The following is a 23,502-nucleotide window of genomic DNA, read 5'->3' on the forward strand; positions in this document are numbered from 1 at the left end:
ACAGCCAACAGAACCTTCAACACAAATAATGGTGGTGGGGACATCTTCACTTTACTACATCGAATTGGGCTTCTCATCTCTATCATTTTCTTCCTTTTTCTTTTTTGAACCCTTGAAAACTCCGGTTTGTTTGGAATGGCTAGTTCTCGTCTCGAATTTTCTCCCAACCAGTCAATCGAGATGAAAGGGGCTGTCAGACAGACAAGCAGTGGCAGATCGATACAGGATTTTTATCCTGTCCATTTAATCTCAATTGTTGAATCTAACATTGAACATGGGTTGCACATTCATAAGAAAACGGATGGCCTATTTTGACATAAAAATCTAATCGATACAACATACAATTTAGATAAGAGAAAATCAACTCTACCAAAAAAAAAGAAGAGAAAATCAACTTATGAATTTATGGCTGTTGTAAATGAGGAAATCCCGGTTCCTTCGGAGGAAAATGCAATTTCTTCTCCTATTTCATATTTGGTCAATGTGTCTATTATGGTAACAAGGGGGCACATGCAAGAAGCTCTCTGAAGCTTAAAAAAAACCAAAGCAAAGAACCTCCGAACTGTCTTCAACCTCCCACCGGACTCCTTGCAATTGAAGAAGAAATTCAGGATAAAACATAGCCATGCATGCCAAGTTCCTCTGCTCCAAGTCTCCAGTGCTTGACCATGAACTCCACATTTTGTACTTGTAAGAGAAGGCTCGACCAACTATTCTTATGGCGTTTAATTTGTCACCGTTAGTTTAGATTTGAATGCTGCCATGCATGGACATCAAATACTCAAAGCGCATTTTCCTTTGTTGTATGCTATGGAAGCGATCTGGTTTTCAGGATCATCTCTTCCACTGTATCATTTTCTGGATTCTTTGAAATCAAAGCAAGCTTCGGGCATCTTGTCAAAGAGGTTTCATGTAAGGCTATTTGAAAATCTCATTTTATTCTTGGCACCCGTGTCTCTCATGATGTAACCAAGTGCTCATCCAGAAGGTGATTGCTAGATCTGGTGGTTGTTAATTATAGCTAACACCCGACATGCGGCAACGGAGTCTGCAGAGTGTCAACAACAATTTTTGCTGTGCTGTGACACAAATCGAACTGTTCGTGCTCAATATAACACAAAGTCGCGCAATAGAAACTCAACTTGGTGGTTTGGGGCCTTCGAGGTTTGAGCTCCTACTGCCACATGCTGACTATTAAAAGCGTTCATTTTCATGCCCATTATATATATATATATATATATATATATATATATATATATATATATATATATATATATATATATATATATATATATATATATATATATATAAAAGCGTTCATTTTCATGCCCATTATATATTCTACAAGTGTAATTTAAGGAGAATCAATCAACATGATTCAAATGGTGTCGCCTGCATACAAGATAGTTCACTCCTCAAAGCCACATATTTACACATTCTTTTGTGTTTTTCTTAATTATATATTAATGCACTCATACAAAGGATAGATTGTTAAGAGAAACTCAACATCTCATTAAAGTCCATCATTGAAATTTTTGAGATAACATGACAATTGCTAAAACTAAAAACATTGAACTCTTTTTTTAAGAGGGAAGGCCTTCAGGCTTCAACATCAGATAACAACTTCACTTAATTATCAACATAATTCAGTAACTTGGTAACTTCTTATTATATAGTATATCTTAAAGTATGTTACCTTCAATATCCTGGTGTTAGTTTTCTTAAAATATATTTCCTACTATCTGCTATTATGTTAGATATTTGGCAGTACTACACATTAAGTGATTAATTGAATTAACATATTTTCCTTAGTAGAATTAAAATGGTATCTTTGGTTAAGAAACTCACATTTGTAAACAAACTACAATGCTCATTGAACCCTTTTGAAAAATAAAACATCCCCCACCCCCACCCCTCCCAAAAAAAAAAAAGTAAAGAAACCCATTTTAATTGAATTAAAATTACACATAAATTCTTTCATGTTCTTTCAGAAATAGGAATTTTAGAAAATAAAAATAGAACAAAATTATAAATTATTTAAACTGAACAATGCATTACCATTAGAAATCTATACTCAAGTAATATACAATATAATCAAAATATAACCAAAAAGTCGACGTACATATTTTTACTAGTATTTATAAAAGGGGAAGAGAGGTTTGCAGAGAAAACGTGAAATGTTTTATCACCTTGTCTTATTTGTATTTATTTTATCTTGAATTCAACTTGACAGCTTTTGAGTTCGAAACGTAATTTCATTGTCTGCATTGAATGTGATGTAAAGTTTCAAGAGTCGTCAAACAAAAATTAAGGCTCAGCATTTTCCCTCCTTTAATGAGCTCTGTAGATAATCCGTAGATTGTCAACTGCAGCAACCATCGGAATTTAATAGATCTGCTGTTGGGGAGTTTAAGCAGTAGGACTTTCCGAAGAACGGTCTTGATTTTGGGGTGATTAGGTGATATAGACAAATGCCTAAGTCGAATAGAGGAGGAGAGGGAGAGCTTGCATGCAGAGGCAACAAAGAGCCTGTACCCAAGTGTCTCTGGAGTCTTCTCGATTTATTCTCTCTTGTGTCAACCATCGTTACTCTAGCGAAAGATGAGCACTGCAGGGAACACTTTCAGTCAAGAACGCAGTCGAGGTTCACTCGAAACTATAAAAATCCATCCACCGAGAGACGTGCAAATTTGACGTTTTAATAAAGTTCATTCAACGGTCAACACATGACTGACGTTTGCTCTTGAAGGCTTGGATGTTATTTGAGGAGTCTTCTACAGTCATCGTCGGTCCTGTAATGTAGAGACATCAGCAGAAGGGAGAAAGATATCACAGTTTCAATGGCGCATAAGAAGAGTTCTACAGTCAGTCAAGAACAGTTCTCACCAGTTCTGTCTTTTAGAAAATTCTGTTATTATGCCTGGGCATTTGATGAAATATTGAAATAATCGCAGATTAAAGTGATACCAACCGATTAACCAAAACAAAAACACAATTCTCTTTAACTCCACCACTTTCGGTCATTGCCATGGCATAATGAGCACCGCATGAAAACTGTAGCTAAACATTAAAATTCAACCTGTGTTAGGCATCACAGGAGAATGATGAACTAAAACTTCAGTCAACAGATACAATGAGACGCAGCATCCAAAGATCATTTACTATTTTCTGCAAGAAGATCAAGGAAGGAAAGTCCAACTTGGAGCAACTAGAAGAGTAGTTTTGAAACTCAAACCTCCAGGATGTTCTTGACTAATCCTTCCATTGCTTTCCATCACTTGGACCCTTATCAGTGAAATCGATACCCTGGAATTTGATCTTGGAATAAAATGAGATATCCAATATACAATCCTACAGCAAGTTAAAAAACATTTAACCTATCCCACCAAATTAAAAACATTTTCAGCATTTACCTATGCCAAGACCCAATATTTGCAATGGAATGCCTGAAGGAGATGAAATCTACAGCTAGTAATGCGCATTTTGGCACACGAAAGTTTTCAAGATACCAGGAAAAAGTAATGTGCATTAGCAAGAAAAGTAATTGTTCTCTTCTAAACCCATTCCACATATCCAGGTTCAACAAAAGGTTACTAAGACAATTTAAAAATTCATCGCAAATTCAAAGACTTGAGACATCAAGAACATCGTGGCACCAAATAAGATCTTTGTACTCTGGTAACTCTACCCGTCCAAAATCAATATCCGATGTAACCCTAGAGCCGTTCCTCCTAGACCTCCTACACTGAGTACTTGATGTGGTTGGAGTCGCATCCATGGCACCAAATCGAGAGGGCAGTGGAGAAGGTGTGAGAGAAGCGCGTCTTCGCCTTCTGCTATTAGGGTTGCCTCCGGGAGATGAGAAGGTGTTACCAATCGAGCATGAATCATATGGAGAAGAAGGCCCTGCAATCGAAACTTCTCTTGGGATTTGGTACAAGCATGCACCTTAACCGCATCAACGTTTCTTCTTCCTTATTGCCTAAAATTGTAGATTTCAATCAATTAATTAAATTCAATTTTACTGTAATATTAAATTTAAGAAACGTTTCTTCTTCCAATGTGGTTGGGAGTTGTTTCACCTATTATTTCATAGGTTTTGTTAGTTATTAGAAAATAAATGTGTCTAATTAATTTATTAATTGACCATTATGGACATCATTTATTAGTAATACAAATGTCTATTGATTGAATACAGAAGAGTATTGGAGGAAAACGAAATGTAGCCATGTCCTTTGAGTTCATACTTTTATAATAGTAGTATGAAGTATGATAGTATGAAGACCAACCATCGACATAGAACTCCTCAAAATTGAAACCAAAATTCTATTGCGAACTGGTCTTCTGGTCCGACCTTAGATTCACACCCTGAAGCCGTACTTTCACTTGATGGTCGAAGCTTTGAGCTCATAATTTCCACCACATAATCTTCACTCTTGCTTGATTCCTTATTTTGAATTTCCACTTGCTTAACCCAAAAAGGGAAATTAAGTTTCACTAGCGAAGACCCAAAGAAGAGAAACGAATTGACTTTATTATGTAAGGTTGTCGATCAGAATCCTTGCCGAAAACCAGAAATCGATTTTGAATTGATTTAATTAAGAAAAATACACGGTTTGATTTTTGGTTTTAAAGTGATTTAATTGAATTGCAGTGAAGCAGACCAAATTAAACCTGAACCCTATATATTTAATCCAATAATGTGTTATGTCAAATTCCTACCGTAGATTTTTTTTCTTCTCTCATTCTACCACCCTTCGTAGATGCATTTGCATGATAGTGGATTACTAACATGTTCAAGCAACCAACACACCAATGCCAAAAAAATAAAATTGCTCCCTTTATCAATGTTCCATCACTATAATCAGATGATACAGCTCAATGGGATTAGATTTGAATCTATCAAATTCTCTTTCTCCTTATTTATAGGATTTGAATTTGTCAAATCTAATCACCTTGAGCCATATCCGCCCATATATCTAAAATTGCCATGGCCACACCCAGGGATGGTGAAAAATTGAGTTGGTGACATATAAACACTGTTGACAAAGCAACAAAAAAAAGTTAATTAAGCTCATGGAAATAATTGAATAAATTTTTTAATTATATGTGGATGTTAGACTTAATAAATGACCATTGCCAATAAAGGGAGAAACGAAAAAAAATAAAAAAATTTGAATTCATTCAGAGACCAGAGAAGTTTTTGGTTTTCCCAGCCATATACAAGATGAAGGGCAGAGTGATCAAGTAAACTAGACCGTGAAGGGTTTAATTACACTTTTAAATAGTATTACAAATTTACAATAACCTAAATCTGATGAACCAACAAGGTAATGAAGATGAGTGACTAGAGGTGAGGGTTGAGCACTGAATAACATGATCAAGTTGTATTAAGGGGCAAGTTCATTTGTGAAGTCATTGGTTTGGCGAATATGGAGGACATTTATGCTAAGCTAGAGAGGTACAAGTCTACCTAGATCACATAGTGAGACTTATACCTTAATTATCTTCTGATGAATAGAAAATATTCAGATTCTGCTAGGTAGTTGAAATCATTTTTGCCGAAGCACAGAAGTTTCTTGTATGTTGTGTGTGATTGCTTGCTTAATTTCTTTCTTGGATTATCATACTCATATTCTAAAACATCGGTTTTTGGTGACAAGTAAGATCGTAATTTAGTTAGAGGTAGACATGCACAAGAAAAATAATGAACAATTTTTTGAATTCGGGTTCTCTCTCTCTCTCTCTCTCTCTCTCTCTCTCTCTCTCTCTCTCTCTCTCTCTCTCTCTCTTCGGTCAGAAGAAGGATTAAAAAACTTACTATGTTCCAACAACTTTGCTTGTATTTTCTTGTTCTTGATTTCCTCCGAAAATTCGTGCCATACCAAAATCTGAAATTTTGGGGTTCATCTCTTCATCTAGCAATACATTGCTAGCTTTCAGATCTCTATGAATGATTCTCAACCTAGAGTCTTGATGAAGGTAAAGAACACCACGAGCAATTCCCACTATGATTTCAAATCGTTTACTCCAATCAAGCATTGCTTTCTTGCTATCATCTGTCCAAAGCATTGCATGAAGTAATTACAGTGAAATGAATTAGACAATAATAATAATGATAATAGAAGAAGAAATACAATTTCCTAGCTAGTTAATAAGAGTGAAGCATACCAAAAATGAAAGAATCTAAACTTTTATTGGGCATGTACTCATAGATTAAGATCTTCTCTTCTTCATTGACACAACATGCAAGAAGGCTAACCAAATTTCTATGCTGAAGTCTGCCGATCAAATAGAACCTCATTTTTAAACTCTTCAATTCCTTGCCCTGATTTCCGGGATTGTCTTTTAACAGCTATCTCCTTACCATTTAATAGCAGACCCTGGAAATTGAGATTAAAACCAATCAACCCTTTAATCAGTACCAGATTTTAGTATTGTAGATCAAGCTTGGGATCTATTAGTGTCAACTAATTAGTAATTGAAGAATTGGAAGAGATGTTACCTTGTAGACAACACCAAAACCGCCTTGTCCAAGCTTGTTATTATATAGGAAAGAAGTTATCCGTGGCAGCTGCTACAACATCTGGTTCAATGAATGGTAATTCAGCATTTGAGTCAATGTCTTCGAGCTCCTTTATTCCATTAAAGTTTCTTGTTGAACTGGTGAAATCAAAGAAGAACCTGCTATGCTTTTTCTTCTCAATGGTTCCTGATCGGTCGCAGTTGACAATTAGAATACTACTTTTAGTAAATAAACCATGCAATAATAATTTTTTTTCTCCTTTTTACCTCTTCTCTTCTTCAGCAGTCGGTACGCAAATGTAGTGAAGAGAAGCACAATCACAAAAAGACACACCATAAGAATCACTAGAGTCCATTTGTTGTGAAGAAATCCTCCGTCTTTTCTTGTATGTGCAGCAGCTACACAGAGAACCATCATCATGAACTCATTGTTATACAAAGACCAACATGGAAGTGGAAATTTAAGAAATGAATTGACCTAGCTCCACGGCATCTACTCGTAAGTAAAAATAATCGCCACCATGACTAAAATATCGAGTGTCCGTCAAGTTGCTGAACCAAGCGATGCAGCCACTGCCTCCACTGGTAATATCTGCAGGGGCGTAGGCGGTGCAAGAGCAGTTCTTGAAGCATTCTTGCTTACATTCGTCAATACTCAAATTCTTGTTGACTAGGGCCATGGATGTGTCAGGAAGCTTTAGACCTACCAGCTTCAGGAACCCATCTCCCTTATCGCAACCAAGGCTTCTCTTCCTAACGCACCCATCGGACCATTCCTTGAAGGACCAGTGCGTTTGAGACTTTGGTTGAAAACTTGGTAGGCACACACACTCCACAATGTTCTCCTCTATGCGACAACTTCCAAACGGATTCACATCCTCTGTAATTCCCTTCCCTACAATTCCCGGTAATTCCCTCAAAGGATTGTGTCATGTGGCATTTCAAGTAATCCAATGGTTATCTAATTTAAAATAAATTTGAATTTTATTTAAACCCACCCATAAATTTGAATTTTATTTAAACTCTAGTTTGTTGGGTAACCTTTGGATTACTTAAATACCACATGGCACAATCCTATGAGGGAATTGCAGGGAATTGTAGGGAAGGGAATTACAGACGATGTGAATCCCTTCCAAACACCCCACAATATCCGTAATGGTCGCACTTATCGTCTAGCATTAAATAGTATATGTTCCATCGACGTTCCTTCTCTATCCATGTCATCCGTTCGAGTACCCCAGAGTCATCCAATGTCATGAATGAGATGAGGGAGGAGTTGTCCAAGTAGTAAACACAGTAAAGCTCCTCGCTGTTGTCGACGAATTCGATCTTGGTGAGGTTATTTAGGTTCATCGGTGGAACACCACTAAACCTTTGGCCATTCCAATGGCCGCTTCTCCAAATTGGAGTCGACCCTTTGTACAAGAACCGCTCGGTAGAGCATCCGCGTGAGTCGAACTTGTAGGAATAGATCCCTTGGCCAGGATCGTCTTTAGACTTCCAAGAATTCAGAGAGCTTTGAAGACCGGTCCTTCGGTCGATCCTTAATTTCATCCCAGGAAGGTACATGTGCGTCGGATGATCCAAGCTCTGCCAGAGGAGCCTATACGTGTTGCCACTATATAGAACGAGGTTTCCAGAGTTGAGGAGCCTCACAAAGGTGAAATTGGAACTCAAGGAGAGATTGGTCGACCAGAAACATTTATGGTCATCATGAGAAGAGACAACGAGATTCCCATCTTGGCCGAGGGACAGGAACCCAGAGGAATTTTTGATAGGGTTATCTCTGTTGGCAACCCAAACCACGGAAGTTTCAGCAACTTTGTATTGGGATTTCCCAAACACTTTGTAATACCAAATTCCAGCGTACCTGTAACTAGAATTCCCGGGGCTGAAAAAGCCCAAGGCATAATTGTTTCCAACTGAGACAAGGATTTGTCCATCAGTGATTATTTCGGTTGGTTTAAGGTAATCGGAAGGAGAAGTGGGGGCGGCATCGTAGATGCAGAATTGGAAGAGGAGGAATAAGCGTATCAGAGGGAACATAGCACAATCTCCAAGAGCTAATGGATTCGGCTAGTTCAACCTGACCTAATGGTGTTTTCCTTCCCACTCATCCTCAGAATCATACCAATGAGAATTAATATAAGGTCCTAGAAGACGTAAGAAATGGGGTATACCTAGATGGATAGTACTGTCATAGTAGTTAATGAGACAAACAGGTCCATCCGAGTGAGGTCTTATATATATGAAAGAACAAGATAAAGCATGAGCATATGATCAGACGGAACATAACACAATCTCCAGGAGCCAATGGATTCAGTTCAACCTGACAAGTGACATTTCCTTCCTTATCATGTTCTGCTTTAAAACCCCAGCAAGTACTAATAATAAAGCAAAGAGCTTTTGACAAAGTATGATCAAGATAATAGTGTATAAAGAGATAACTATTATTGCAAGGTTCTTCCACATGGGTCTTGCTTGGGTGCAGCACCGCATAACATACAGTTGAGATTGAAACGAGGGTCGAGATTTTGAATTGACCGCTCATTTTGTACAAGTGTTAAAACAGTTTTTGCAAAACAAATGGTCAAATCAAAATCTCAATCTTAGTTTCAACCTCGACCGTTTGTAGCACAGTACTGCGCATTTAATGCGTACCACTCAAGCAATTTTCCTTTCTCACAGGACAAAGACACAGTAGTCTAGATTATCTTCTTGCCTTATAGAATGGGGTAGATGCCTTACAACCTAGAGTCAAAAATGGATGACAAGTCTCCTAAGGTACTTACTCAGATTCTTTCATATCTATGGGACCTCACTGGGATAGATCAATTTGCCTCATTAATTACCATGACGGTACTGGCCAGCTATACCCCATTTCCTACGTCTTCTGGGACACCTTGGCATGCATTTGTCTTCCAAAAGGTAACCTCAACAGAAAGTGTGAAGCCTTCGCTGGGATTGGGTAGATATGCTGCGAAACCCTGAAGACCAACCATTGACATAGAACTCCCAAACATTGAAACCAAATTTCTGTTGCAAAACGGTCTTCTGGTCCAACCCTAGATTCATGCCCTGAAGCCGTAGTTTCATCTGGTGGTCAGAGCATTGCCACTAGAGCTCATTATTCCCGCTGCCGCTATGTTGAAACCAGGAGGATCCGATCAGAGAGGAACCGATAGCTTAATCGTCAGTCTTGCTTGATTCCTTTTTTTGAAGTTTCACTTGCTTTAACTCAGAAAAGAAAATGAGTTTCAGTAGCAAAGACCCAGCTGAAGAGAAACGAGTTGAGTTTATTATTTAAGGTCGTCGATCAGAATCCATGCCGAAAAGCAGAAATCAATTTTGAATTGGTTTAATAAGAACAATACACTGTTCGATTTTGGTTTTAAAGTGATTTAAATTTTTTTTGGCCAAAATTAAAAGTGATTTAATTGAATTGCAGTTAAACAGGTCAAACCAAACCTGAAGAATATTTAACCCAATAATCATGCCTCTCTCTTTGTTTTGTTTTGTTTTGTTTTGTTTTGTGTGCAGTAAAGATGCGTTCCTCCGGAGTTACGTGAGATTCCTACCGCGTTATTCTTTTTTTCTTTTCTTCACCACCCTTTGTAGAGGCATTTGCATGATAATTAGTACCAACACACTGCCAAAAGAATAAAATTGCACCCTTTATCAACGTTCCATCACACTAGTCAGATATAGAGGATGATACACATACAGCTCAATGGGATTAGATTTGAATTTAACAAATTTTCTGTCTCCTTATTTATAGGATTTGAAGTTGTGATCAAATCTAATTACCTTGAGCCATATCTGCCTATATATTGAAAATTGCCATGCCCAACACCCATGGATAGTGGAAAATTAAGTTGGTATTACATAACATTGGAGATGATTCAAGCTGAATTCATAGATGTCATGACAATGGATTACTAACATCTTCAAATAACAAACATACAATGCCAAAAAAAAAATACTTCTTTTATCGAGGTTCTATATCACTAACCGTCACTTCATTTATAGAGGGAAGTGTATCTTGGTCATTGAGAGTTCTTTGCATAAGAAGAAGAGGTCGGCTAGGTACAGGCATCTCTGTTTCATTTTCCAACATGAAAATAACACTTGACATTGTTGGCCTATCTGTTGGATTTTGTTGCACGCATAACAACCCAATTTGGATGCACCTCGAAACTTCATGGCTTGGATAGGAGTCACCCATTGATGAATCAACTATCTCCAACATCTTACCTTCTTTCCACAATTCCCATACCTGAAAATTTTCAATGTAATTGTCTGACTATGAGAATTGTTGATTGGAAAGAACACCTTTTCATGAACTAAGAATGTAGACAAAAATATTTACTTACATGTTCTATTAAATGCGTTGATGGATCATCATGAAAATGTGCCCAATTCTTTTTGCCACTTATTATCTCTAATAATAATACTCCGAAGCTAAAAACATCTGACTTTATTGAGATAAGTCCTTGCATTGCATACTCTGGTGACATATAACCACTATATTGACAAAGCAACAATTAAAAAAAGAAAAATTAATTAAGTTCATGGAAGTAATAAAATAAGTTGTTTAATCATATGTATGATGTTACACTTACTGAACGAACTTTGCCAAGAAAAAAAAAATCACAAGTTTTGCATTCATTCAAAGACCAGAGAAGTTTATAGTTTTCTGAGCTATATATAAAATGAAGGGAAAGAGATCAAGTAAATTACACAATGAGTAGTTTAATTAAAACTTTTCATATAGTACTACAGTAACCTAAATCATATGAGCCAAACGAGATGATTGAAGAAGCATGAGTGGCTCAAGTTGAGGGTTGACTACTAATAACATGGAAAAAAAAAAAAAAAAAAAAAAACAAAAACAAAAAAAAAGCATCATCAAGTTATATTTATGGGTAAATATATTTGTGAAGTCAATTGGTTTGGCAAATATGGAAGACATTATGCTGAGCTTGAGAATTGGTACAAGTCTACCTCGATCACATACATAAACAGAAAGAAGTTATCTTCTCATGAACAGAAAATATTCAGATTGTGCTAGGTGGTTTTAAGCATTTTTGCCAGATCACATTAAGTTTCTCAGATGTTGTTTGTGATTGCTTAATTTCTTTTTTTTTTTTCTCTCATTTTTACAGGCATCCTTTCAAACATGGCTTTTTGGAGAACGGAAAGATCATCATTTACTTAGAGACACGAGAAAATTTGTGCATAATTTTTGAACTGTGCTACTCCCTCTTTTTCTTTGTGTTTTGAGAAGAAGGATTGAAAAACTTACTATGTCCCGACAACTTTGCTTGTATTTTCTTGTTCTTGATTTCCTCCAAAAATTCTTGCCATACCAAAATCTGAAATTTTGGGTTTCATTTCTTCGTCTAGCAATACATTGCTAGCTTTTAAATCTCTATGAATGACTCTCAACTTAGAGTCTTCATGAAGGTAAAGAACACCACGAGCAATTCCCAATATGATTTCAAATCGTTTACTCCAATCAAGCAATGCTTTCTTACTATTATCTGTCCAAAGCATTGCATGAAGTAATTATAGCGAAATGAATTAGAAAATAATAATAGTAATAATAGAAGAAGAAATACAATTTCCTAGCTAGTTAATAAGAGTGAAGCATACCAAAAATGAAAGAATCCAAGCTGTTATTGGGCATGAACTCGTAGATTAAGATCTTCTCTTCTTCATGGACACAACAAGCAAGAAGGCTAACCAAATTTCTGTGCTGAAGTTTTGAAATCAATAGAACCTCATTTTTAAACTGTTCAGTTCCTTGCCCTGAATTCCTGGATAGTCTTTTAACAGCTATCTGTTTCCCATTGAACAACCGACCCTGCAAATTGAGATTAAAACCAATTAATCAACCCTGGAACCAATACCATATTTTAGTATTGTAGACCATGCTTGCAATCTATTAATCTAAACTAAATAGTAACTGAAGAATGGGAAGAGAAGTCACCTTGTAGACAACACCAAAACCGCCTTGTCCAAGCTTGTTATTTGGAGAGAAGTTGTCCGTGGCAGCTGCCACAACTTCTAGTTCAAGGAATGGCAATTCGGCATTCGAATCAATGTCTTCAAGCTTATTTTTCCCAATAAAGTTTCTTGTTGAACTAGTGAAATCAAATAAGAACCTACTACGCTTATGCTTCTCAGTTGTTTCTGATTGGTCATAATTGGACATTAGAAGTTGCTTGATACTACCCTGAGTAAATAAACCATGAAAAAAGATTTTTTTTCCTCTTTTTTTTACCTCTTCTCTTCTTTAGCAGTTGGTACACAAAAGTAGTGAAGAGAAGCACAACCACAATAGGAGACATGATAAGAATCACCAGAGTCCGCTTGTTGTGAAGAAATCCTTCATCTTTTCTTGCATGTTCAGCTGCAACACATAAAACCATCATCATGAACTCATATATTCTACCCCCCACCTCAAATGAAAAAAAGAAAAAACGAAAAGAAGGAACTCATTCAATTAAGAAACGAGTTGACCTAGCTCCATGGCATCCACTCGTAGGTGAAAATAATCGCCACCACGACTGAAATATCGAATGTCCATCAAGTCGCCAAACCAAGCAATGCAACCATTGCCTCCACCGGTAATATCTGCTGGGGCGTAGGCAGTGCAAGAGCAGTTCTTGAAGCACTCTTGCTTACACTCGTTGAGACTCAAAGTCTTGTTGACCAGGGCCATGGTTGTGTCTGGAAGCTTTAGGCCTACCAGCTTCAGAAACCCATCTCCCTTACCGCACCCAAGGCTTCTCTTCCTCACACACCCATCGGACCATTCCTTGAAGGACCACCGCGTTTGAGACTTTGGTTGAAAACCTGGTAGGCACGCGCACTCCACAGTGTTCTCCTCTATGCGACAGCTCCCATAAGCCCCGCAATATTTGTAGTTGTCGCACTTATCGTTTGGTGCTGAATAGAATATGTTCCAACGATGTTCTTTCTCCATCCAAGTCATCCGTTGGATTACCCCGAGTCATCCCAGCACGAATGGTGAAAAGATGGAAGAGTTGCGCATATTGTAGATCATGTAGAGCTCGTTGCTGTTGTTGACAAAACTGTAATTGAAGAGGTAGTTCTGGGTCATCTCTGGAATACCACTAAATCTTTGGCCGTTCCATGTACCAACTCTCCAAACCGGGGCCTGTCCGTAGTACAAGAACGATTCTATATATTGACCGCGTGAGTTGAACTTGTATGAATAAAGCCCTCGGCCAGGATCATCTTTGGATTTCCAAGATATCAGGAACCTTTGAAGACCAGTCCTCCGGTCGAACCCTGCTTTGATTCCAGGAAGGAACATGTGTGTTGGATGATCAAAGCTTTGCCAAAGGAGCCTATGTGTGTTGCCACTATATAGAATGAGGTTTCCAGAGTTGACGAGCCTCAAATAGGTGGAATTGGAATTGGAGAAGGCATTGGTCGACCAGAAACATTTCTGGTCACCACGGGAAGAGACAACGAGATTCCCATCTTGGCCAAGGGACAGGAACCCAAAGGAATTTTTGATAGGGTTATCTCTGTTGGCAACCCAAACCACGGAAGTTTCAGCAACTTTGAATTGGGATTTAGATTTTCCCAACACTTTATAATACCAAATTCCAACGTACCTGTAACTAGAACTCCCAGGGCTGAAAAAGCCCAAGGCATAATTGTTTCCATCTGAGACAAGGATTTGTCCATCAGTGATTGATTCTGTTGGTTTTAGGAAGTCGGAAGGAGAAGTGGGGGCGGCATCGTAGATGCAAAACTGGAAGAGGAGGAATAAGCATAAGCGTATGAGAGGGAACATAGCACAATCTCCAGGAGCTAATGGGATTCGGCTAGCTTAACCTGACTTAATGGTGTTTTCCTTCCTACTCATCCTCTGAATCATACCAGCGAATATTAATATAAGAGGTTTTCTTTAAAAAAAATTTTAATTTTTTTTATGACGTACGTCCACTTAAGCGGGACAAAAAGAAAGGAAGATGCAAAGAATGAGAGAGAAAGAAAGAAAGAAATGACTAAAATTGGACAAAGAAAGGTGCTATTAGAGTGGTCTTAGAAGACGTAGGAAATGGGGTATAACCGGCCAGTAATGTCATGGTAATTAATGAGACAAACAGGTCCATCCGAGTGAGGTCCTATATATAAAGTAAAGAGCTTTTGACAAGTATGATCAAGATAATGGTGTATAAAGAGATATCTAAGTAGACTTGCTATTATTGTAAGGTTCTTCCACCGGGTCTTGCTTGGATGCTGCGTAATTAATGCGCAACGTACTATTGAGGTCAAAACGAGGGTCAAAATTTCGATTTTGACCGCTGGTTTCTCACAAGTGTAAAAGAACTTTGGCAAAATGAACGGTTGAGATCAAAATCTCGATCCTAGTTTGACCTCGACCGTTCGCAGCATTGTACTGCGCATTTAATGCACAACACTAAAGCAATTTCCCTTCCTTGTAGGACAAGACATAGTAGTCTTGATCATCTTCTTGCCTTATAGGTTGGGGCATCTGGTAAATGCCTAATGACCTAGAGTCTAAGATGAGTGACAAGTCTCAGAAGTTTGTTACTCTGATTCTTCCATATATATGGGACCTCGTTGGGATGGACCAGTTTGCTTCATTAATTACCATGATAGTACTGGTTAGCTATACCCCATTTCTAGGGGTGTAAACGTACTGGATTTGGATCGGATAGTGGTAATACCATATACACATCCTATTATATTCGGACGGATTTGAATAATATCTTATCGGCTTTTCGACATATTTAATTGGATTTGGATGATAATCGGGATAGTTTTTTTCTTAAGTAGATTCTTCTAAGTGGGCATAAATACCGATTGAAGACAAGTTTTCGACTATCTGTTTACATCTTTACCATTTTATTTGTGAGGACTAGGTTTGAAATTTAAGAACTTAGCAACTTTGGTAGCTATTTTAGTAGAAAATATAGAAAAATAGTTACATATCACGGTAAAAAATTTACAAAAATAAGTAAAATAAATCTAAATAAATAACTTAATCAGATAATTTTATCGGACGAATAATAATTGGTACGAACGGGGTATACCATATCTGCATCCTATTAGTAATCGGACGGATTTAGATACCCCTAAACGAATGCGGATGAGAAGTCGGAAGCGGATTTCGGTTATCCATTTACACCCCTACCCATTTCCTATGTCTTCTAGGATACCTTGGTATGCATCTTTCTTTCAAAAGGTAATCCACAACAGAAAGTGTAAGAGCCCTCGCTGGGATTGGGTAGATATGCTGCGGAGCCCCAACATTGAAACCAAATTTCTGTTGCAAAACGGTCATCGAGTAGTAGGATGGTTAGGAACCCCGGCCGGGGGGGGGGGGGGGGGGGGCACCCCCCCGGGGGGGGGAAATGAAATCCCCCTATTCAAAAAAAAAAAGGCCCTTTAAAAAAAAAAAAAAAAAAAAAAATTTTTTTTGGGGATGGTAGTCCAACCCTAGATTTGCATGCCCTGAAGCTGTACTTTCATCTGGTGGTCGAAGCACTGCCATTGGAGCTCAGATTTCCTGCCACCACTATGTAGAAACTATGAGGATCCGACCAGAGAGGAACGGATAGCTTAATTGTCACTCTTGCTTGATTCCTTATTTTGAAGTTCCACTTGCTTTAACTCGGAAAAGAAAATGAGTTTCACTAGCGAAGACCCAACTGAAGAGAAACAAGTTGAGTTTATTATGTAAGGTTGTCGATCAGAATCTGTGCCGAAAACCAGAAATCGATTTTGAATTGGTTTGATTAAGAACAATACACAGTTCGATTTTGGTTTTAAAGTGATTTAATTGAATTGCAGTGAAACAGACCAAGCCAAACCTGAACCATATTTAAACCCATAATCATGTGTTATTTGACATTCCTACCACGGTTTTTTTGTTTTCATTCCACAACCCAACCCTGCGAGGCATTGCAGAAGGGATACAACAGTCCACACAACCAAAAAAAAAAAAACCCCAAGTCCACACAAGGAGGAGAAGCCAAGGGATTAGATTTGAATTTAACAAATTTTCTTCTCCTACTATAGGATTTGAATTTGTCAAATCTAATCAACTTGAGCCATATCTGCCTATATATCTAACATTGCCATGGCCACACCCATGGATAGTGGAAAATTGAGTTGGTGATTACATAACATTGGAGAAGACTCAAGCTAAGTTCATAGATGTCATGACAATGGATTACTAACATCTTCAAATAACCAACATACAATGCCAAAAAAAATACTTCTTTTATCGAGGTTCTATATCACTAACCGTCACTTCATTTATAGAGGGAAGTGTATCTTGGTCACTGAGAGTTCTCTGCTGCATAAGAAGAGGAGGTTGGCTAGGTTCAGGCATCTCTGTTTCATTTTCCAACATGAAAATAATACTTGACATTGTTGGCCTATCTGTTGGACTTTGTTGCACACATAACAACCCAATTTGGATGCACCTTGAAACTTCATGGCTAGGGTACGAGTCACCCATTGATGAATCAACTATCTCCAATGTATTACCTTCTTTCCACAACTCCCATACCTGAAAATTTTCAATGTGATTGTCTGAATATGAGGATTATTGATTGAAAAGAACACCTTTTCATGAACTAAGAATGTAAACAAAAATATGTACTTACATGTTCTATTAAATGCGTTGATGGATCATCATGAAAATATACCCAATTCTGTTTGCAACTTATTATCTCTAATAATAATACTCCGAAGCTAAAAACATCTGACTTTATTGAGAAAAGTCCTTGCATTGCATACTCTGGTGACATATAACCACTATATTGACAAAGCAACAATTAAAAAATAAAAATTAATTAAGTTCATGGAAGTAATAAAATAAGTTGTTTAATCATATGTACAATGTTACACTTACTGAACGAACTTTGCCAAGAAAAAAAAAATCACAAGTTTTGCATTCATTCAAAGACCAGAGAAGTTTATAGTTTTCTGAGCCATATATAAAATGAAGGGAAAGAGATCAAGTAAATTACACAATGAGTAGTTTAATTAAAACTTTTCATATAGTACTACAGTAACCTAAATCATATGAGCCAAACGAGATGATTGAAGAAGCATGAGTGGCTCAAGTTGAGGGTTGACTACTGAATAACATGATCAGGAAAAAAAAAGAAAAAAGAAAAGCATCATCAAGTTATATTTATGGGTAAATATATTTGTGAAGTCAATTGGTTTGGCAAATATGGAAGACATTATGCTGAGCTTGAGAATTGGTACAAGTCTACCTCGATCACATACATAAACAGAGAAGAAGTTATCTTCTGATGAATAGAAAATATTCAGATTCTGCTAGGTGGTTTTAAGCATTTTTGCCAGATCACATTAAGTTTCTCAGATGTTGTTTGTGATTGCTTAATTTCTTTTTCTTTTTTTTTTTTCTCATTTTTACAGGCATCCTCTCAAACATGGCTTTTTGGAGAACGGAAAGATCATCATTTACTTAGAGACACGAGAAAATTAATGCATAATTTTTGAACTGTGCTACTCCCTCTTTTTTTTTGTGTTTTGAGAAGAAGGATTGAAAAACTTACTATGTCCCAACAACTTTGCTTGTATTTTCTTGTTCTTGATTTCCTCCAAAAATTCTTGCCATACCAAAATCTGAAATTTTGGGTTTCATCTCTTCGTCTAGCAATACATTGCTAGCTTTTAAATCTCTATGAATGACTCTCAACTTAGAGTCTTCATGAAGGTAAAGAACACCACGAGCAATTCCCAATATGATTTCAAATCGTTTACTCCAATCAAGCAATGCTTTCTTACTATTATCTGTCCAAAGCATTGCATGAAGTAATTATAGCGAAATGAATTAGAAAATAATAATAGTAATAATAGAAGAAGAAATACAATTTCCTAGCTAGTTAATAAGAGTGAAGCATACCAAAAATGAAAGAATCCAAGCTGTTATTGGGCATGAACTCGTAGATTAAGATCTTCTCTTCTTCATGGACACAACAAGCAAGAAGGCTAACCAAATTTCTGTGCTGAAGTTTTGAAATCAATAGAACCTCATTTTTAAACTGTTCAGTTCCTTGCCCTGAATTCCTGGATAGTCTTTTAACAGCTATCTGCTTCCCATTGAACAACCGACCCTGCAAATTGAGATTAAAACCAATTAATCAACCCTTGAACCAATACCAGATGTTAGTATTGTGGACCATGCTTGCAATCTATTAATCTAAACTAAATAGTAACTGAAGAATGGGAAGAAGAGTCACCTTGTAGACAACACCAAAACCGCCTTGTCCAAGCTTGTTATTGGGAGAGAAGTTGTCCGTGGCAGCTGCCACAACTTCTAGTTCAAGGAATGGCAATTCGGCATTCGAATCAATGTCTTCAAGCTTATTTTTCCCAATAAAGTTTCTTGTTGAACTAGTGAAATCAAATAAGAACCTACTACGCTTCTGCTTCTCAGTTGTTTCTGATTGGTCATAATTGGACGTTAGAAGTTGCTTGATACTACTCTGAGTAAATAAACCATGAAAAAAGATTTTTTTTTCCTCTTTTTTTTTTTTACCTCTTCTCTTCTTTAGCAGCTGGTACACAAAAGTAGTGAAGAGAAGCACAACCACAATAGGAGACACGATAAGAATCACCAAAGTCCGCTTGTTATGAAGAAATCCTTCATCTTTTCTTGCATGTTCAGCTGCAACACATAAAACCATCATCATGAACTCATATATTCTACCCCCCCCCCCACCCCAAACAAGAGAAAAAAAAAAAAATGAAAAGAAGAAACTCATTCAATTAAGAAACGAGTTGACCTAGCTCCATGGCATCCACTCGCAGGTGAAAATAATCGCCACCATGACTGAAATATCGAATGTCCGTCAAGTTGCCAAACCAAGCAATGCAACCATTGCCTCCACCGGTAATATTTGCTGGGGCGTAGGCAGTGCAAGAACAGTTCTTGAAGCACTCTTGCTTACACTCGTTGAGACTCAAAGTCTTGTTGACCAGGGCCATGGCTGTGTCTGGAAGCTTTAGGCCTACCATCTTCAGAAACCCATCTCCCTTACCGCACCCAAGGCTTCTCTTCCTCACACACCCATCGGACCATTCCTTGAAGGACCAGCGCATTTGAGACTTTGGTTGATAACCTGGTAGGCACGAGCACTCCACAGTGTTCTCCTCAATGCGACAGCTCCCATAAGCCCCACAATATTTGTAGTTGTCGCACTTATCGTTTGGTGCCGAATAGAATATGTTCCAACGATGTTCTTTCTCCATCCAAGTCATCCGTTGGATTACCCCAGAGTCATCCAGCATGAATGGTGAAAAGATGGAAGAGTTGTGCATATTGTATATCATGTAGAGCTCGTCGCTGTTATTCACAAAACTGTAATTGAAGAGGTAGTTCTGGGACATCTCTGGAATACCACTAAATCTTTGGCCGTTCCATGGACCAACTCTCCAAACCGGGGCCTGTCCGTTGTACAAGAACGATTCTATATATTGACCGCGTGAGTTGAACTTGTATGAATAAATTCCTCGGCCAGGATCATCTTTGGATTTCCAAGATATCAGGAACCTTTGAAGACCAGTCCTCCGGTCAAACCCTGATTTGATTCCAGGAAGGAACATGTGTGTTGGATGATCAAAGCTTTGCCAAAGGAGCCTATGTGTGTTGCCACTATATAGAATGAGGTTTCCAGAGTTGACGAGCCTCACAAAGGTGGAATTGGAACTCAAGGAGACATTGGTCGACCAGAAGCATTTATGGTAACCAAGGGAAGAGACAACGAGATTCCCATCTTGGTCGAGGGATAGGAACCCAGAAGAATTTTTGATAGGGTTATCTCTGTTGGCAACCCAAACCACAGATGCTTCAGCTACTTTGTATGGGGATTTAGATTTTCCCAACACTTCATAAAACCAAATTCCAACGTACCTATAACTAGAATTCCCAGGGCTGAAAAAGCCCAAGGCATAATTGTTTCCAGCTGAGACAAGGATTTGTCCGTCAGAGATTGATTCGTTTGGGTTTAGGTAACTGGAAAGAGAAGTGGGTGTGGAATTATAGACGCAGAACTGAAAGAGTAGGAATAAGCATAAGCGTATGAGAGGGAACATATGCAACAGTCTCCAAGGAGATAGTGGATTCGGCTAGCTCAACTGACTAATTGTGTTTTCCTTCCTACTCATCCTCTGAATCATACCAATGAGAATGACCCCTTTGCATTTGGTTCCCATCTTAACCTGTTTCCCACAATCATCAGTATGCCCTATTTTACAAGACATGCAAAATCATCTACCTCTAGAAACAGAGTAGTTGGAGACTAATTCAATCAACAAATCTTGAAAGAAAAGAGACAAAATCAAAAACTAGTGGAAGTGAAGATCATTGTACATCAAAGAATAATCAATTAAAACTACTGGCTAAATCCTCACTTACCTATCGGAAGAAAAAACTTGCAGAGCGACAGAGGTAGAGGAGAGAAAGGGGAGATTTCAAGAACTAAAAGACAAAGCGAGGGGGTAAAAGTGGGAGAAATTTGAGAAAGATTCCAGAAAATGACATATTTTGAAACAAGTGCCTCTCACAACGAAGTTTAACACCTAACAGTCCTCGTCAGTTCAGCGAGTTGGTCATATAAGCAAGATTAGACGTTAGATCCTCTGGTCAATCAATTTTACACCGTTGATCTTATCTTCAACCATTGCCTAGAAGTTGAGTCATGTGACACGCCAACACTCTTAGTCAAACTCCTCTTCAAGATGTAATTTTTTTTTTTAACTTAAAATCTTTAAATATAAAAGATAAAAATTATATTTATCAATATATTATGGGCAAAATTGGAAACCCTCCCCACCCTTTAACCCGTGGTTAAGACCGAGAACCTGGGCCTTGATTCGGCGACAATTGTGGACCATTCAATTCGAGCCCGAAGGATTGGAAATTAAACAAATGTTGGTAGATGACCCTTATAATGACTAAAAAACTGACTTAGAGTTTAAGTGAAGAGAGAAGATTAGTCTCGATAGTGTAAAAAGGGTAATTTTGGAATATCTGTAGATCAGTGATGGAGAATCCGATTGACATAAATAAGATATCAAATCAAAGATCGTCGAAAGACCTTCCAACGAGCCAAAGATCATCAAAATCGGAGTTCGTTTGGGGGTCCAACCATGAGCCGAAGTTTGAGCCGTTAGGTGAACCAACCCCCACCCTATTTTCTATTTAGGGGCAAATTGGAAATTCGGATTTTTAAACCCTATTTATGTTTTATCTCATCCGTAAACGCATTTTTGGAGGTTAGAAAGAGGCGGAGGCTTTGGAGAAAAGGATAAACGAAATAGAGGAGCGATTTCCATTCTTCCGAAGGTGTCTGTGATCTGAATCTTTGCAAAATTGTTACGAAAGGTTAGTTTTCTTTAAATGCTTCTCTTACTCACAATTTTGTGAGTATTTTCTCTCCTTTACTTTTAAGGAATCTTGAAAGGGAAGGTTGTTAGGTATTGCTTTCCTTTATTGTATTAATGTCCCTTCCTAGTTTGTGGGAGTGATATCTTTTCTCTTCTATTGAGGGATCCGGAAAGGGAATAATGATAAGTACCCTAGATGCTTATATTTTCTTATATTAATGTTTCCCTTGAGTTTGGGAGTATTGATTTATCTCCTTGCAAAAGATTTTAGAATTTGATTCTCTAGGTCACCCACGGGTGATTTATGAGAGCCAAATTTGGGGCATTTTGATTTTGGTCAAATTTAATAAAATTGAAGGTAACGTAGGATCCTTTTGTTTCCAATTAGATTTTCCCAAAGTTTTGCTTCATTATAAACTTCGAGTTGGTGGCAAATTAGTGACCATTCATTAGTGAGGTTGAGAACTACCCTTTTTAACCTAGTTTTCATATTTGGGTTTTGGGGAAGATTTTAAGATATCATTTGAAACCCAAATTGGCTCTAATTTGTGATAATTATTTCTTTTGCATGAATAGGTTAATATATCTTTAGTCACTAATTTGTGAGAAGGAATTATTGATCATTGGAGGAAGAATAAAGTAAAAGGTGAGGAATATACTTAACTTTATATTACATGTGTAATGATGTCGACTTTTCATTATTGATATCTTGTATTGCTTTAGTATTATCTTGTGGTTATTTTATGTCTTTTGTTAAATATGAATTGCTATGATTTATGTTTATTATTACTTCGATGTTGCTCCGCGAAATCAAAGCATGAAATGGAAGGAGAGAGAGGAGAAAAAAAGACAAGGGGGGGACAGCAGGAAAAGAGAAGAGGGGAAGGGGAAGCCCGGGAGAAGGAACAAAGGAGGGGAGGGAGAAGGGGGGAAAAACAAAGGGCAGCAGAAGGGGAGGGAAGAGAAACGGGGGGAGAAGGAAGGAGAGGGGGGGAGAGACAAAGAGAGGAGGGGAAAAAGAAAGGGAGGACGAGGAAAGAAGAGGAAGGAGAAGAAAGGGAGACAGGGAAGAAGGGGCCAAAGAGCAGAGGAAAAGGAGGGAAGGAGAACAAGAGAAGGGGAGGGGAAAACGGAAAAGAGAGACAAGACAGGGAAGAAAGGAAACAAGGAGGAGAGAGGGGAAACAAAGGGAGGAAAAACAAGGAAGAAAAGGGAGGGAGGAAGAGGAGAGAGAAGAAGAGGGAGAAAGGAAAGAGAAGAAGAGAGGAGAAAAAAAAAAAAAAAAAGAAAGAGGGGGGGAACGAGAAGAAGGGAAGAGAGGAAGAGGAAAAAGAAGAAGAGAGAGGAAAAGGAGGAAGCAAGGAGAAAGAAGAAGGGAAAGAGAGCCGACAAGAGGGGGGACCCAAAGAAAGAAGCAAAAAAAAAACGAGAATATAAGAAGGAGAGAAAAGGAAAGAAAACGTACAAATAATACAGTGATGGAAACAGGGGGACAGGGGAAGCCGGGGGGTGGGGTGTGACAAAAATGGTAATTCA

General features: G+C 37.9%; 2 protein-coding genes and 1 pseudogene across 2 annotated transcripts; all 3 read right to left on the minus strand.

The window, feature by feature from the left end:
* Positions 1 to 5,820: 5,820 nt before the first annotated feature.
* Positions 5,821 to 8,625, minus strand: LOC149004423 (G-type lectin S-receptor-like serine/threonine-protein kinase RKS1; annotated as a pseudogene).
* A 1,698-nt stretch (positions 8,626 to 10,323) lies between these two features.
* On the minus strand, positions 10,324 to 14,414 carry LOC149004424 (G-type lectin S-receptor-like serine/threonine-protein kinase RKS1). Its single transcript, XM_089169444.1, has 7 exons — positions 13,051 to 14,414; positions 12,812 to 12,940; positions 12,518 to 12,720; positions 12,181 to 12,391; positions 11,831 to 12,068; positions 10,899 to 11,049; positions 10,324 to 10,801 (listed from the first exon to the last, which is right to left on the minus strand). The coding sequence occupies exons 1-7, from the start codon at positions 13,523 to 13,525 to the stop codon at positions 10,514 to 10,516; spliced, it is 1,695 nt and encodes a 564-aa protein (XP_089025570.1). The 5' UTR covers positions 13,526 to 14,414; the 3' UTR covers positions 10,324 to 10,513.
* A 2,302-nt stretch (positions 14,415 to 16,716) lies between these two features.
* LOC149004425 (G-type lectin S-receptor-like serine/threonine-protein kinase RKS1) lies at positions 16,717 to 20,673 on the minus strand. The gene is made up of 7 exons (XM_089168458.1): positions 19,365 to 20,673; positions 19,079 to 19,246; positions 18,819 to 19,021; positions 18,482 to 18,692; positions 18,132 to 18,369; positions 17,208 to 17,358; positions 16,717 to 17,110 (listed from the first exon to the last, which is right to left on the minus strand). Exons 1-7 carry the CDS (start codon positions 20,671 to 20,673, stop codon positions 16,820 to 16,822), a joined length of 2,571 nt encoding a protein of 856 aa, XP_089024584.1. The 3' UTR covers positions 16,717 to 16,819.
* Positions 20,674 to 23,502: the final 2,829 nt, after the last annotated feature.

Source organism: Hakea prostrata, chromosome 9 (assembly GCF_041222555.1).
Source record: "Hakea prostrata isolate BN-2017 chromosome 9, UWA_Hpros_2, whole genome shotgun sequence".
Lineage (NCBI taxonomy): Eukaryota > Viridiplantae > Streptophyta > Magnoliopsida > Proteales > Proteaceae > Hakea > Hakea prostrata.

Bases quoted from the DNA above. Each gene is read 5' to 3' on its own strand.
- LOC149004424 (XM_089169444.1), bottom strand. From the start codon at position 13,525: ATGACTTGGATGGAGAAAGAACATCGTTGGAACATATTCTATTCAGCA. The intron at 12,721-12,811 runs GTAAAAAAAAGA...ATGACCAATCAG, and splicing joins ACTGCTAAAGAAGAGAAGAG to AAACAACTGAGAAGCATAAG. The intron at 11,050-11,830 runs GTAAGTTTTTCA...TTGTCAATATAG, and splicing joins AGCAAAGTTGTCGGGACATA to TGGTTATATGTCACCAGAGT.
- LOC149004425 (XM_089168458.1), bottom strand. From the start codon at position 20,673: ATGTTCCCTCTCATACGCTTATGCTTATTCCTACTCTTTCAGTTCTGC. The intron at 19,247-19,364 runs GTCAACTCGTTT...TATGTGTTGCAG, and splicing joins AGTGGATGCCATGGAGCTAG to CTGAACATGCAAGAAAAGAT. The intron at 17,359-18,131 runs GTAAGTTTTTCA...TTGTCAATATAG, and splicing joins AGCAAAGTTGTTGGGACATA to TGGTTATATGTCACCAGAGT.